Source organism: Phaseolus vulgaris, chromosome 1 (assembly GCF_000499845.2).
Source record: "Phaseolus vulgaris cultivar G19833 chromosome 1, P. vulgaris v2.0, whole genome shotgun sequence".
Taxonomy (NCBI): domain Eukaryota; kingdom Viridiplantae; phylum Streptophyta; class Magnoliopsida; order Fabales; family Fabaceae; genus Phaseolus; species Phaseolus vulgaris.
In genome coordinates this window covers 38,887,953-38,904,337 of record NC_023759.2, presented here as the reverse complement: position 1 = coordinate 38,904,337, position 16,385 = coordinate 38,887,953, and the positions used below count along the sequence as shown (strand labels likewise).

General features: G+C 31.7%; 1 protein-coding gene across 2 annotated transcripts; it reads left to right on the top strand.

The window, feature by feature from the left end:
• The first annotated feature begins 1,754 nt into the window (after positions 1-1,754).
• Positions 1,755-13,539, top strand: LOC137814157 (uncharacterized). Of its 2 annotated transcripts, none has more exons than XM_068616748.1 (14): positions 1,755-1,829; positions 2,208-2,309; positions 2,883-3,021; positions 3,121-3,332; positions 4,079-4,338; positions 6,106-6,259; positions 6,517-6,626; positions 6,720-6,807; positions 8,289-8,621; positions 8,697-8,771; positions 9,841-10,352; positions 10,925-11,033; positions 11,128-11,307; positions 13,104-13,539. In XM_068616748.1, the coding sequence occupies exons 4-14, from the start codon at positions 3,165-3,167 to the stop codon at positions 13,278-13,280; spliced, it is 2,166 nt and encodes a 721-aa protein (XP_068472849.1). In that variant the 5' UTR covers positions 1,755-1,829; positions 2,208-2,309; positions 2,883-3,021; positions 3,121-3,164; the 3' UTR covers positions 13,281-13,539. The 2 variants fall into 2 exon arrangements, with proteins under 2 accessions (XP_068472849.1, XP_068472850.1); XM_068616749.1 differs by lacking the exon at positions 1,755-1,829 and adding an exon at positions 2,096-2,114.
• The last annotated feature ends 2,846 nt before the right edge of the window (positions 13,540-16,385 follow it).

Here is a 16,385-nt window from a genome sequence, read left to right as displayed (position 1 = left end):
TGAAGAGGTTCATTAATGAAAACATTTTCATTTGTTGTTGTGTAATTTTCTTCTAGATAGACTACTTCAGAAAGTTTATATATTGCACAATTGATAATTTATTTTTCAAAACATGTATACATTATGAATTGTACAATTCAAAAGTCATTTCCAGATCCATAATTGTGTTATGAATGACATAATACAAAATGTATTTTTGAAGACCATAATACACTATAGATTGTGCAATTTGGAATGCAATTTGGAATTTGGAAATGTATTACATTCTTCAGAAATACATTATGGATTGTGCAATCTAAAATTTTTTCCATATCCAAAATTCATTTAATCGCAGTAAAAAATTAAAACCCTAAAATTCTAGAAATTTGTTCACCTTCTTCATTCTTTCTATTTTTCCAAGCACCGCAACCCCAAGGCACCCCCAACACCCATTTGAGTTCGTTGAAGATTTTCTTGGTGGTTCTTTATGTATTTAGGGAGAATTTGGCAATTCGTTTTTGTTTTTGTGGTGAAAAATATTAGTTTTTAAGTTATATTTTACTATTCTCGTCCACTGATTTTTCATAGTACCTTTTGCCGTTTTGTTTTTGTATTTTGTGAACATTTTGGATTACGTATGTCGGAAGTCATTTTTTAATCCAAAATTGTTTATCCAATTTGGAAAATTCAAAAGTACTTTTTAAAAAAAAATCTATTTTGAATTACATAAACCAGAAGTTACTTCCAAATCTGATATTAGTTTCCAATTTATGTAATCCAAAAATATATTTTTGTTAAAAAAATACTTCCACATTTGATATCAAATTTCGATTTATGTAATTCAAAATATATTTTTTTTCTAAAAAAGTACTTCCAAATATATGTAATCCATAATATATTTTTGTTTTATCGATTACTTAATCCAAAATATATTTTAAATTTTACTATGAGTTTCAGATTGTCTAACCAAATTCTTTTTTCAATGTAATATGGAGATTCATCATATATTATACCATCACGAATACATACAACTAACACTACCCTAATCATAACTTTAAACATAGAACCAACACTTCCATAATCATAACTTCAAATATTTAATTTATTTACAGGAGGGTATTTTTGGAATTAAAAAGTTATGGTACCTCAAGAAGATATGGAGGTGCAGCAAGAAGCAGCCAATATAGCGTAGAGGAAAGGAAAACTATCCAGTGAGTCGCAACCAGCAGCGCAAGCAATGCGACTGGTAGGTAGTTCCACTGCAGCATCGTTTTTATACATTATTAATATTATGAATTGAATTGAATTGAAAAGAAGAATATCTATTAGCCCTCTTCGTGATCTACGATTAATTCCGTTGCAGAATGGATGGCCAATTCTTGAGATGGTAAACAATTTTTCTCTCTCACATTTCCGTTGTTTACTAGTCGCTCTTTGCACGAAAATATTACGTGTTTTGTGCAGATTCTCGATTTTCTTCGTCTCGTATGTTTTTTCAATTTCTATTATTCTCGCATGATTAGGTGTGCAAACAAATTGGGCGAAGTTACCTTAGGGGTTTTTATCTTCTTCGTTTACTGATATTCCCGGTGTGAAAATCTATGTGATTCTAGAATTTTGAATTAAGCTATTATTATTAGTGGTGGTGGTTTAGTAAGTAAATGTAAGTTTCTTTGAAACTTGCAAATACGAATATGTGTATAATTTTGTTTTGCTTTGGTTTTTTGGTAGGTTACAGATGATTGTCGTTTAATTTTGGCTTATGTAGATTTTGCACTGTTGTCGACATGAAGGAGAAGAAGAATACTGCCTCTACTCTCAAGCGTATTTTAGTGAATTGTGCATCTGAGGTTTGATTTTGTTTTACGTAGATCAAACCAGAAATGTGCTTTTGGTTTTGGGTTAGATGATGAAATATTGTGTGTAGAACCTTTTCGTTACAATGTTTAGGTGGTCAGAATCCTATACAGAATAATTTATATAATTTGTTTGTACATTCGACTGAATGGTTGATTTTATTGTTTTCACTTGCCAGAAGTACTGAGTTTAATTATTTAGTTTGATAAACGCTTTAAAAGTTCGATTATCATTGAGGTCAGGTTGTTGGAAAAGAGATAGAATGGGTTGTAGTATAGGTGCTTACCTTTTCTCTTCTTGTCTTCTCCGTACTATGTTCTGATAGTTGGACACAAACATAAACATTGATTTGGTTAAGCCTCATCCAATAGGCAAAAGCATATGGGAGCTGTGTTGCAGTGAAGGTTCCAGACATTGAACGTGATATCTGTGTGAAGGAATTTCTGGCACTAAAAAGTTGTATGCAGAATATGGTATTGCATTCTACATTTGGGTTGGAATAAAGTTTTTATTTTTTGTCTGACTTGGCATTGCAGCTATTATGTTCTTTCTTACATTTTAAGTAAAAGAAATAGCTTCTATGTTTTTCTCTTTGATCGATATTCTTGGAAAGACTGAAGGGAAACCGTTTTGCACACTTCATTTAGGGCCTGTTTGTTTGAGTTTTTATGATCAAAAGGCTTGTTTAATAAAAACATACGTTTAAAAAATTATTATAATTTTGTAATTTTATTATAAAAAAAAAAGTGAAACCTAAAAAATGTTTGTTTTTCGTGTTTTTGTGAGGACGTAAGGATAGTAGCTTCTGAAAAAAAATGCTCTAAAATAAAGCTGTACTGTATCATACGATCAGTATCTTTAAACTTAAACAATCATACCCCTAAATGGATCATGACTTTTGAGATTTAGAGCTGCTTCTGATTATACTCTTTTTGCTTTCCTGTTTCTGTTGGTGAAACCCTTTTCTTGTTTTTACTGTATAATTGTTTCTATTCTTTTGACATTTCTAATAAATGTCTTATGTTTCAAAATATTTCTCCAAACAGCTAAAAAAGAAGGTTTAAGTGAACACCCACTTGTTTCCTTGTTTTGAGAGCTGCTTGATGGTGACGAATAGAAGTTTTTGTAGAAGAAGTTTTCAATCATAACTTTAAGAGGAAGTCCTACAACTTGTTGCTGGCAAAGGTTTAACTTTCTGCACTTTCATCTCCTGTTAATCATATATGCATTACTTTTACCTTTTACTGTCTAGTTTAAATAAAAAAATTTGGAGTTTTGCTGCAGTTGTTATTTTTCATCTGCTACGCACTGTGTAAACGGAACATAACATGTCTGGAAAAGCATCAACATCAAAGCTTAATATAGGTCTGAGTGGATCTGATGGTCTTTCACATGCTTACATTCAGTATCCACCACTTCAGTGCAATGTTCCTGGATCTAGTGGATTATTTTATGATGATGGAAATAAGTTGGTACTCTCTCCAACAGTTGACCAGGTAATATGATACACAGTTATGATAGTTATCAATCGAATATAGCAACACGGCCACCAGCATAAAAATGTTATAGCAGGATGGACACAATTTTAATACAATATAATTAATTTACACTGTCCATGGAAATTAATTACAAAAATTCCCAAAATTAAAGAAATTCAAGATAAATAATAAACATATAATCATCATCAATCTAGGAGCAGATAGTAATGAAGTCAAAAAATGGCTGACAGTAAAATTAATAGGAAAAGAACATAACAAACTATATAAAAATTAGTAGTTTGTGAATTATGAAGTTCACAGGAAGAAGCAAGAATGGAACAAATGGAAAAGAGTAGTTTGGTTAAGTGTGAAAGGACATATGTCAAACTAGAGGTAACTTTTGTGGAATAATCAACAATTTTTTTTTTCAGATCTTTCTATGTTTCTGGAGCTAATAGTGCACTAGAAAATGGGGATTGAAATCACAATTTTACTCCAAAAGAAAAAAATGAAATAATGTTGTCTCAGTGGTAAAAACGGTTTTTAATCCCAATGCAGCCTAGGGCTGCTCGGCTTTACTACTACACTATACCATGTTATTGACTACTATATTTTGGTATGCTTCCTATATTTAGGTTTGGTGAATATAATGTGTGTTGTACATCCAGATTTTTGAATTGTTTCAAATTGGTGATTCATTTTTCTATTTTTTGTATTTCCTTGTTCATCACATTATCACATTGTGCTTGTGTTTGTAACATTAGGTCTTTTCATGGAAAGTTGGTCCCTTTGATCCTCTCATTGATCCAATCGCTGATTCAATAAGTGAAGGCCCTATTATAGCTATTCGATATTCTTTAGACACAAAGGTGATAGCAATCCAGCGATCCAATCATGAGATGCAGTTTTGGGATAGAGAGACAGGGGGCACTTTTAGCCATAAGTGCAGGCCAGAATCAGAAAGTATAATTGGGTTTTTTTGGACAGATAGTCAACAGTGTGATATTGTTCTTGTTAAGACAAGGTATGGTTAGCTTATTTATTTATTCTTTGTTGGTCTGATTTACATATGCTTTTTAGATATCCTGATTGTTAAATTCAGAAGAAACCCAGAAAATGCTAGTAATAGTGTTCCTGACTGGAGATCTGCAGTCCTACAATATCTTGAAAATTTAGAGGATAATTAATCAATTTGGATATTTTTTGAGGTTTGTGGGAAGCTTCATTGGGTCAAGCATTTTTGCCAACGTATTTGAATTTCTGAATGGAATAAGAGACTTGAATTATTTTAGTCTTAGTAGTGAATTATTTATTCTGTTATCTATTTCAGATCATTGTGATCTGGTTCCCTGCCCTTCAGATGTCTGCCACAAGAAGTTGCTAACATTTTAGCTGAACAATACAATAATGCTAAAAGGTAGTTGTTGAAAGGATTAGTGACAAAACAAGTCATGAAAATGGTACCGCTCTGGTACCATGTTGAGAAGAGAGTAGCTGAGAAGGAATATAATGAATTCCATGAGTTGGATACACACATGAGTGTTCTTATTTATAATGAAGAACAGATATAATAGTAAGGAACAAAATCAATATCTAATAATGAGAAATATTTGGTAAGATATTTTCCTATCAAATCATATCATATCTCCCTATTTAGTGTAATTAAATCATATCACTTATAAATCAACTCAATTCTCTAATACTCCCCTCAAACTAGAGCATATGTATCAAATGAGACAAACTTCTTACAAAATGTCATCAATACAGGACTGCTTGAGAGACTTAGTAAACATATCAGTTAGTTGGCTGTCAAAGCTAACAAAGTAAATAATGAATGACAAAGCTATTAGATATTTCCCAGAAATGACTTTCTCTTTGTCCAAGTGACAATCAATCTTCAATATGTTTCATCCTTTCAAATCATATCTTTAGCACTCTCCCCTCATACTGGTGGAACATACTAGTCAAACTTGTTAAAAATGATCAGAGGGCACGATGACTATCAGAGTGCAAATATGGTAAGTTGACACAGCGTTTGCTGAAAAGCAAAAATACTCAGAAAACGTGATAACTGTTGAAAGCAAAAATGATCATAGGACACGACAACTGCTGAAAAGCAAAAATGCTCAAAGGATGCAGGGCTGCCAAAACGAAGAAAATCTTAGAGGATGCGCGAGCTGTTGGAAAGCAAAAATGCTTAGAGAACATAGCAACTATCGAGAAGATATTTTTTTTCAAATAACAGTGCTGCCAGAGAGCAAAAATATTTGTATACATTTGTAAGAATCTTGTTCTAAATAATATAGTACATAAAACATTTTTAAACACGACTATGACACAAATATTTGTTAGCATCTAGTTTCAACGTATGGGGCTCGAGTCTACGTAACTGTATTTTTAGAGTAATCTCCCTATGTTCTTATCAATTCTTATTGAAGCTTTTCACCTTGTCTCTCAGCTGCAAACAAGTGATGTGGTAGGTGATGCTGCCAGTGCAGTGTTTGTCGGAGACTAATTAAAGGGCTAGTGCCCAGCCAACCCACATAGGCACTAAGACTCAAACTGTGGTAGGATGTTATGATCCAATTTTTTGGAATGTGAGTTCAGTCCCACATTAGAATTATGAGATTCTAGTCTGGGGTTTAAATGTTCTTGGGCTTTCCAACAATGTCTAGCTTTTTATGTGATTTTCCGAGTATTTTTATCAATATTTCCCTATCCTTCTCCTGTTCTCTACTCTCTTTTTTTCATTTTTTTTATGTATATACTGACTTAAAAACTTCCTAAACAGTGGTCTAGACTTGTATGCATATAATTCAGAGTCAAAATCACTGCAACTGGTGCAAACAAAGAAACTGAATGTGAGTTGGTATGTTTACACCCATGAAAGTCGCTTGGTTCTTCTTGCTTCCGGCATGCAGTGCAAGACATTCCACGGATTTCAGGTGAGAGTTTGTAAATTGTATTGGTTGCTTCTTTTTCTTGTAATTTTTAGATCAAGAAGATATTTACCATGAAGAATAGTTTTTTTCTTAAAAGAAAATAAGGTTAGATATCATTATTTATTTAGAAAAGAGTGACATGTGTCAATGCAGCTTCTGTTATGGTGCTTGTTGTGACTCATGAGTATTAATTTAGAATATCAACTGATACTGCTCCAGTGCTATTTCTTTTTTGGCTAATACAGCAATGCCTTTCTTAGATTTCATCTGCAGATATTGTTCGCTTGCCAAGATTTGAGATGGTTATGGCCAAATCTGAGGCAAATAGTAAGCCTGTTTTAGCAGCTGAAGATGTCTTTATTGTGACTGTGTATGTATCAGTTATTTACATCATCAAACTTATACCTTTAAGGTCACCATAGCTTCCTATTTAACGTTTTATGTCTTTAACAATCAACCACAGTTATGGTAGGATATACTGCTTACAAGTTGATAGAATTGCTATGCTGCTCCATTCTTATCGGCTATATCGTGATGCAGTGATACAGCAGGTTGGTTTTGCCCAAATTCTGAATGATTTACTATTTCAGTTCACTTATGATTTCTTGTTTGCATAACAATCTGGAAAACTTTTCTATTGAAGTTGAATCAAATAATAAAGTGGTTGTTCCCACAAGGATTAGATTCAAGTACTAAATCACAATATTTTAAATCACGAGGTAGAGATGCATTGCATTGAGTGATTCCAAAAATAAAACAGAACAAAGAATGCAAAGCATAAAGCACAAGTCCATAGATCAAAATATAAGTAAGTAACAATGATGAACTGCAGCTAGGGTTAGATTCCTTTCTATTTTCCTCTTGAGTAATTAAATCCAGCTTTCAATCCAAGTAATTATCAACCAATTCAATTCAATCCCAAGTTTGCTACTTTAGGCTAAATTCAATTCCTTGAAATTTAACCCTATGTGCTAACCAAACCCCTAATTCTTTAGGTATTCCCAAATCTCAACCAAAGATAGCATTAAATTTTAGTTTTGTATTTTGGAATATCTCAGTTTATCAAGTCCTATTTGTAGGTTCCAACAGCTATGGTGAAATTTCCCAATATCCAACCCAATAATCATTTTTCCAATTGAAAGATTGAATTTAATTTTAATTTCTAGGTGGATAGCCAATAATTGCTTAAAGTTCAAAGCAATTCACTCAATTGGAGGGTAAAAATGAAAATTTAGATCAAACCCATCAAATCACACAGGAATTGAATGATGATTCCTCTTCCCCAACCTAGAGATTTAGTGATAAATTGAAAAGGAAAGAAAAACTACAGAGAGAAAATGAGAAAAAAGTGATCTCTGACCAATTTCATGAGATAGATTCGTAATTTCTCAAGTGTTCCATGAGTTACAAAATGTTTTTCAATCATTAAAAGTTCATCTTCTAAATTAGGAACAACTATTTATATCAATCTTGATGAATTCGGTACATGTAAAAGCAATTTTGGATGTTTAAAGTTTCAACATGCACAGGGCTGTAGTTACATGGTCCTGGATGTTCAAACAAACTTCTAGGCATTTTAACACACTAGACAGCAAGAAAATTTGAACAATCTCCTTCCAATGCTCATGTTTTCATGCTCCAAAACTGAGTGGATAATCTCTCTTCGATTCATCCTCATTTAGCCTCTCCAAGTAGTCCTACAATCAATATAAAAAACACCAAAAATGGAATTTTGAAAGATTTTAAGGAGGAAGGTTACCATAAATATCTCACAGCATAAGCAAGACATAATACACATTGATTTTCTTACAATTTCCTATGAGCTACACATCTATGTGATAATACAATTTCATATATACTAATTTACTCTCTAATCTAAGACAATTATAACTATGTTAAAACTTGCCATATAGTAATAAAGTATCTGGGGTATGTAATTTTATCCTAGAGCTTGTATGAAAGTAGTATTTATGTAATTCGTTATTGAACTATAGACTTGAAAAAATTAGACTGATGTCAATGGTATATGCAGGGCTCTTTACCAATTTATTCCAACAGGATTGCCGTGAGTGTGGTCGACAATGTACTTCTTATTCATCAAGTTGATGCAAAGGTTGTTATACTTTATGATCTCTTTGCAGATTCTCGAGCACCTATATCTGCACCACTTCCTTTATTATTAAGGGGATTCCCCAGATCTAGTACTTCATCTCAATCGAGTGGCAGAGAAAGTGAGAGTTCAGACAGTAATGTTTTGAGTAGTCATGGAGCAGTTACATACACTAATACATGGACTTTCCTAGTGCCTGACCTCGTATGCGATGTGGCCAATAAGTTATTGTGGAAGTTCAATTTAGACTTAGAGGTCAGTTATCTGTTTATATTTATTTCAATACTGAATATACGAGCTTTCTTTTTCATGAATAATTCTACCTTGCAGGCAATTTCTGCCAGTAGCTCAGAGGTCCCATCAGTATTAGAGTTCCTGCAGCGGCGGAGGTTGGAAGCGAACAAGGTATCTTTCTCTCTGCCTTGTCATACCAATGTATCTAATTGATTAATTCTTCTGGGTGCAATAGTGAGCGGTTTCTATTGGTTATTTCTTTTCAATTCAAATCACTAATCAGTTCTCCTGTAATTAGTTTGTAACTGGAGTGGTGCCCACGAATATGTATTGAAAACTTTATTTATTGGAGCTGCTATTACAGTTTCAGTAGTTAGCTTAATTTGTTAATTGTTGATTGAGATCCTTAAATAAACTTAGTTTCTCAAATTTGGCGAGTTTTATACCCTTCTGGATGATAACCTCTCACTTCTAGATATTACAGGCTTAGCTGAGAAAGGAAGGTACTAAGTTAAAAGGCGTTATGTTTTTATTTTTTTCACACATTCTGGTTTTAACCTAGTTTGTACAATAAATTTTTTCTGATATCACTTGCCACTCTCAGTTGTCCTTTGGAATAGATTTATGCATTAAGTTCTTTTTATGTATCCCAGCTTTAGCATAATTAATGCAATAAACTCATCCATTTTTTTAATCTGTTTTTTTTTTTTAAATTTAAATCGTTAGCTAGGTTTAGCATATTTAAGTCCTTGAAATAAAGTTAGCTGTGACTTCATGGTTTTTTGCTCAAGTCATTTACTTAAGGGACCTTTTCACCTTAGTATCCCTCTGTACAACATGATAACTAAAGCGCATTGAATAGACATTTAACAGTTGATTGGTATCATCTACCCTAGCAAAAGAATGAATTTTATTTTAATTGTCAAGAAAAGTTATACTGGTTTTCAATCATGGAAGTAAGGTGTTACATAGCTGTATTCAGGATTGCTAGACATGAGAATACTGAATTCTCTTTATCCTTTATTTATTTGTGTTTCAGTGCAACTCTGGAATGTGATTATGGGGAAAAAAAGCTAATCTTAATTAGCTCCTTAAGGAAAGGATTTTGTATATATATTTCCTGGAATGTCATTTTGTCAAAAAAAACTACAGTTTTTAACAGTATTTTCATCTATATGTCTGTTTGAAAGTTTGAAATAATTATTTTTGTACCAAATGTCCCCTCGTCTCTGCTTTTCAGGCTAAACAATTGTGCTTGGGTATAACACGTACACTTATTCTTGAGCACAGGCCTGTGCCTGTGGTTGCCAAGGCTGTAAATGTACTTGTCACCTCATACTCCCATTCAATTAAAACTGGTAACTATCTCAAGGGACAGAAGCCTGAGAAGGCATCTGGTGATCAAAATACTGGTGCTGAGGTATCTGCTATCGAAACAGATGTAATTGGAAAATCAGTCATCCATGAATCTATGGAAAGAGTCGACCGTGGATCTCTTAATAAAGCTTCAACTGTTTCAAGTTTGGATTCTGATGATGAGTCTCAGTCTGCAAATCCAAAACACAATTCAAAGGAGGCCCATAGTGCTAATGTTATCCAATCATCTCTTCAGTCTGGGCAAGAGGAATCCCAACTTACTTCCGCAGCAATTTCACCGGATGAGATGTACAGCTTTGTCTTTTCTCCTGCGGATGAAGAGATGGTGGGAGACCCTTCTTACTTGGTTGCTATCATTATTGAGTTCCTTCACAGGTATGCTATTGTTCTTGAGTTAGTGTGAGAAAAATGAGAAAGGAAATTTTCTGAATGTGTTGAAGTATCTTTTCTACTCAGCAGATTGATTTATTTATAACAAGAATGATTACAAAGATAATTAATAACAACTACTGTTTTCAAGAGAACAATTCTTACATCACAACTTCCTAAGGAATATTGAATATGCTAAACACTTACTGAACTACTTAGAAAGATACTAAACACTAAATGCTCCTATTTACAAGAATTGAGAAGTTGTTTTAATAACTGTGAAGGCATTTGATATACTTGCTCTAGATTCTAATGGATTTTTGTTTGGTCCACTGCCATAATATCATAATTTGTAAGTAAACAAGGCAAGTCTGGAAAACTCCAAAAACTAACAATTACCATAAGCCAGCCATGGACTTTATTTAGGATGTTATTTAAACATATATTAGGTCAGTTGTATTGTACCATGTGTCCATTTTAAATGATGTACATTCGTGTGCTTTTATGGTATATTTTTCTTGATTTAGTAAAATTTTGCCTCCAATATTTTGAATCTTCACTCTTTATTTTTATTACAGTGCAAATTCAGACAAGATACGTGTACTCCCAAATGCTTATGTATTAATTATTCAACTTCTGGCTCGCAATGAACGTTATGCAGAGCTCGGGTTGTTTGTCCTAAACAAGGTTAGAAAATTCTGTGTATAAGTGTAAAGTTTGGAAGCCTTTTTATGTTAATTATGATTTGTTTGATTCTAAGACCTGTCTCTTTTCGTTGCAGATTCTGGAGCCCTCTAAGGAAGTTGCACTGCAACTCCTAGAGTCTGGTCGCCAGAATGCCCAAACTAGGAAGCTTGGTCTGGATATGCTGAGACAATTGGGTTTACATCATGATTATGTTTTGTTGCTTGTGCAGGATGGATACTACCTTGAAGCCTTAAGATATGCACGGAAATATAGGGTAACTTCTTACTGTGCTGACTCCTGGTATAGGAAGTAATCATTATATAATATTTTAAATAATGAAGAGAGCCCGGAGATAATGGAAAACTGAGGACTCTTGTGTTGCACTTTTGATACTTGCATTCATTGTTTCTGTACAAAACAGCTATCCCTATATTATAGGTTATAATTTCCCAACATCTGGAGATAGATAGTCCTTTGCTGAAAATAAAGTGTAGGTGTTATATTGTTTTCGAAATCCAATAGAGGTAGGGTTTAGGTGCCTCCAATAGACATACACTCACTATATTGGTAGGTTTTTATGGAAAGGAAACCCCACCAGTTGATCAGGCTTCATCCATCACCTTGATAGAAGGGTTCCTTTGTGAGAAGTGGGTCAAGGAAGTCTAAGCCTCTCAATATAAATAACCGACAAGGTCACATCTCCTCTATTGACCTGATTCTGTTTCCTATTAAATACCCATCAGTGGACATTCTAAACAATCTCGGAAATTGGACTCCCACACTTGACCTGTCAACCTGCAGTAGCTGCCTCCCTGTAGCCCTTAACCTGGTAATCGGGAAGCTTGTATTGCTAATCCAAAGGCGCCCATGTATAAATTGCATTAGGGTACTCTTAATCAGAGAGCAAGGGTCCCAGAAATCCCTGCCAGATCTTGTATATGAACCTCATCCTGGGCTTTGAAGAAAACATCACCTCCAGACCACCTAGCTTAAAGCCCCCACGTACTCGTGATAGAATGTTCCTCTAAAGGCTTCATATTTCCTGAAATTCCTAGTTCTGCATTTGCTCTCATGGGCATGTCTCCAGTTAATGCTACGTTTGGAAGGGATTACAGTTGGAGGAAGAAAAGTAGAGAAGAAAGAAAATACGGAAAGAAATGCCTTTTGATTTGTTTGTTAGTGAGAAAAGTGAAAGCAAAACGATGAGAAATTTGACTTCTTAAAAATATTTCGTTTTTTTCATCTAGTTTCCCATCAATTTAAATTTCTAGCTTTTCTCCTTCACTTTCTTTCCTCTCAACCAAATATAGGAGATAGCCTAGCAAAATGACTGTCTGGCTACATGTTTCTATGAAAATTCATTTATGTAGTTGAAGTGATTGAACCACGTCAATATCTCTGCGATGGATTATACTTCTATAAGATGGTATCGCGTACAGATATTGTTATTCATTTCATTGAAACCTCGCCGACCAGCTTTTTATGATCACAAAGGGTTTGAAGTTGTTGGAATGCTTGGGGAGATTGAGGTGCTGATAGATACTTTGGAAATCAGTAAAGTAGATGTTAGGTGTCAAAATAGATGTATTCAAATATGCATCCGCAAAACAGAGTGGATTAGGTAAACAAAACGTGACTTAAATTGAACTAAGCTATTTTCCCCCAGACTATTTAGCCCACAGCCCATATGGGCTTTAGACATAGTCAACACGTGTCAGCTCATTTTTTAGAAAAGTAATTATATTTAAAAAATTAAAAGTAACATTATTTTACTAGGACGTAAATACATGTTATAATTTATATATCAAATGATCTAATCTAAAAATTAAAATCAGTTTAATTCAATGACTAAAATTTTAAAAATACATTTTTATTTTGTTTTTAAATTTTATTTTTATGGGTCAAAATGATCTCTTGCAATTATTATGCTTATTTAATGGTTAGTTTCGGGTTCCAGCTGATATACAAAATCTAGTATCTAACTACTTTTAGTACTGTAATATTGAGATTGAGTATAATCGGAAAACAAGTATGGAAATGCTTGTGTTTATGATTTTGTTGAATTTTCAGGTGGATACCATCCGGCCATCATTGTTCTTAGAAGCAGCATTTGTTTCGAATGACTCTCAACATCTTTCTGCGGTTCTAAGATTCTTTACAGATTTCCTTCCTGGCTTCAAAAACACCTCAGACCATAATAGATATTGCCGCATACTCAATGAAATGAACTCATCCATGGCTGTTTGAGAAGTAAAAGAGTACTTGAAAGTGAGTCATTATCATTGAGTATCCATGTTCAACCGTACGAATATATTTGGCAATGGTTTCATGTTGTATGTTAAATAAATGTCTCCCTAGTTAGACTAGCTGTAGTAGATACTTTGGTTGAGTTTTGCGGCTGTTTAATACACACATTTTGGGAGGGAAATGACAGTAAAATGAATTTTTGTTCTCATAAAGATGCTAAAATTTCCAAATGGATATGAATATCATCATTGTTATGTAATTAATTCCATATTTTTAAGTTATATAAATATGCCTAATAAGCAAACTTAATATTTTCGCATGCTAACTTGTTTTTTTTTATTTTGCTCTCCAACTTGTTTGTATTATTCTAGTTCTCTAAACTTTTTAATATCTAACAGTTGGTATATTCTGTTAGTTTAATTTCATTGATAACACAAACTATTATTTTCTCTACTTGCCAAAGATTCACGGGTGTAACAAAGGCGACTTAATTGAGTTTTCCAATAAAAAGTAGTCATTACTAAACATTATAAATATTATGTAACAATATATCATAACAAAAACTGGAAAAGAATATAAAAGCAAACAACCAATAATTAAAACAAACAAAAAAATCACAATTTATAATGCAGTTTGATTTAGTTTAAAATTTTATTATTAAAATTATACAAGTTCATTTCCACGGATCTTAAAAATATATAATTTGTCAAATCATAAAATATTTATATACATGAGTAATGATATATTGTCAACTATAATTTTTTATACAACTTTTTATACAATTGTATTATAACTCTCAATACTGTTATTTTAATATTTTTTATATCATTTAATTATAAATTTACTTTTTATTATATATATTTATTTCTAAATCTATGATATCAAAAAAACAAGAGTCCTGAAAGTATCATTTTCCTATATACACATGGTGGAAGAGAAAGAAGGATGTTTTCTAACTCCAATGTAAAAAATACAACTCATAATTCCTTCTTTACTTAAGTAGTATTAGTATATTTAATCCTTCTATAAAGGACATTTTTTTTATAATTATCTTGTTTCATTTTTTAGTCGACAATTTTACTCCTTATTAAATTAAAATAATCTTATTATTTGATAAAACATACAAATTTATAAACATGTATTTAAAAAATAATAACAAAAAAATTAACTTTATAACACACTTTCAAAACATATATTACAACAGTGTTAAACAATGGTGTTATGATTGCTTTTTTGTTTCAACAATTTTTTTATTTCAGATTTAGGTTTCTAGTACTAATTTCCAGCTACCGTTGATAATGTTTTTAGAAGGGAGTCTTTAACTAAATAATTGAACACAATAATTTAATAATGTTGGATAAACTGATCTTGAATTGTTAACATAACATTAATATTCACTTGTGGGATCTCAAGATTGAGTAATTAATTAACCATATATTCTATCCCTTTATATATGCATTAAAAAAGCTAGAAAAATATCTCAGGCGGAAACAAAAAAATTATATAAGCTTGCGTTGCATGAATAAAAAATTGCCTCATACGAAAGCAGTTGCAATGAGTAGTGGTTAGTTGGAAAGAAGTTGAAATTTTATAATATTTTCTTTCTGTTGTAGTGGCTGTAACTTGCTACAACTGTGAAAGAAAGAAAAACTAATCATGTTATAAATTATACCTGACGCACCAGACATCACTTTGTTGCATTAGAAAGAAGAATGAGCTATAACTGAACTACTCCACAGGATTAAACCAAATTAATTCTGGCTTTTCCTTTTTCTGTAATCCAATACCATATTAATACTAGTTTTAAAACTGCTGAGATTCATATTTGTGTCTTGTTTTCTATAAATCTTATTTTACTTTTTTTTTTCTAAATAAAGGAGACATTATATGAATCTAAACAGAAACGACCAACTAGTGCGTAAATAGAAAAAAAAATGAAATTTACAGAAATAAATAAAAAATTAAAAAATTATTAAAAAAATAATAATTATTAAATTATACGTAATTATTGTATATACGATATTGTATCTAATTATATGCAATTAATTTAATAATAATGATATGATCTCTACCTAATTAGATTATAATTTGAACGGAAAAACTCCCTACACTAATATATATTTCCTATATACATGATACATTTTTTTTTTCTTTCCATATTTTACATACAATTTTCTTATAGAAATTATATAAAATGGTATTAAAAATAATTAATCTACATTTTTTATGTGTTTTTATTTTAGGAGTGAACTTATAATAGATATTTGAGTAAATAAATAAATGATAAACGATAATATAGAAAGTGATTATAGTGAGCTTTTGTCAAGATTCTTGTGCAACCAATTTCGTTCCTCATAAGCTCCAAAAACCAATTTCATCAATGGCTTTTCCCTTTCAACAACTGCGAAGCATTTTTCTTTTCTAGTTTAGTTTTATGTCCACCATTCATGTCCTTTTAAAAAATACCATCCAAGCTAATTAGAATGGGATAAAATGAATAAATCAAATTTATTTTAAGATTAAACTATTGTAAAATTAAACTAAATTTAGAAAATAGTTTGAAGGAACTTAATTATATTACGAAATGATTTTAAATAAATTTTGAACTAAACTATATTATAAATTTAATCTGCTAAACTAATTTTTTTTAAGTTGTTTGAACTATTACCTATAAACATCTTATTTTATTTAAAGTATATTTTTTAATGTCATAAGTTTTAGTTTAGTTTAGAGATTCGTGTGTTTGTGTGCGTGTATATATATATATATATATATATATATATATATATATATATAGCAATTTAATTTTTTAAAATTAAATTAATATAGCAATTCAATTTAACTTTTTATATAGTTCAATTAACTGAAAGTATTGACTTAGTTCAATTCAAATATTTTTGAAGAAAATTAAAGTAAATTATTTGCCTACATTTGTGTAAGCTAATCTTTGCATGCATAGAGACAAATATAAAGTTTATTGGAGGTGGAACTCATACACCTTCCAAGGATCAAATCGTGTTGATCATTTTCATAAGGTTTGATTCACTAAAGTTGGGATTAGATCAACTCATGACAATAATAATGTATATGAGAGGAAAATGATAA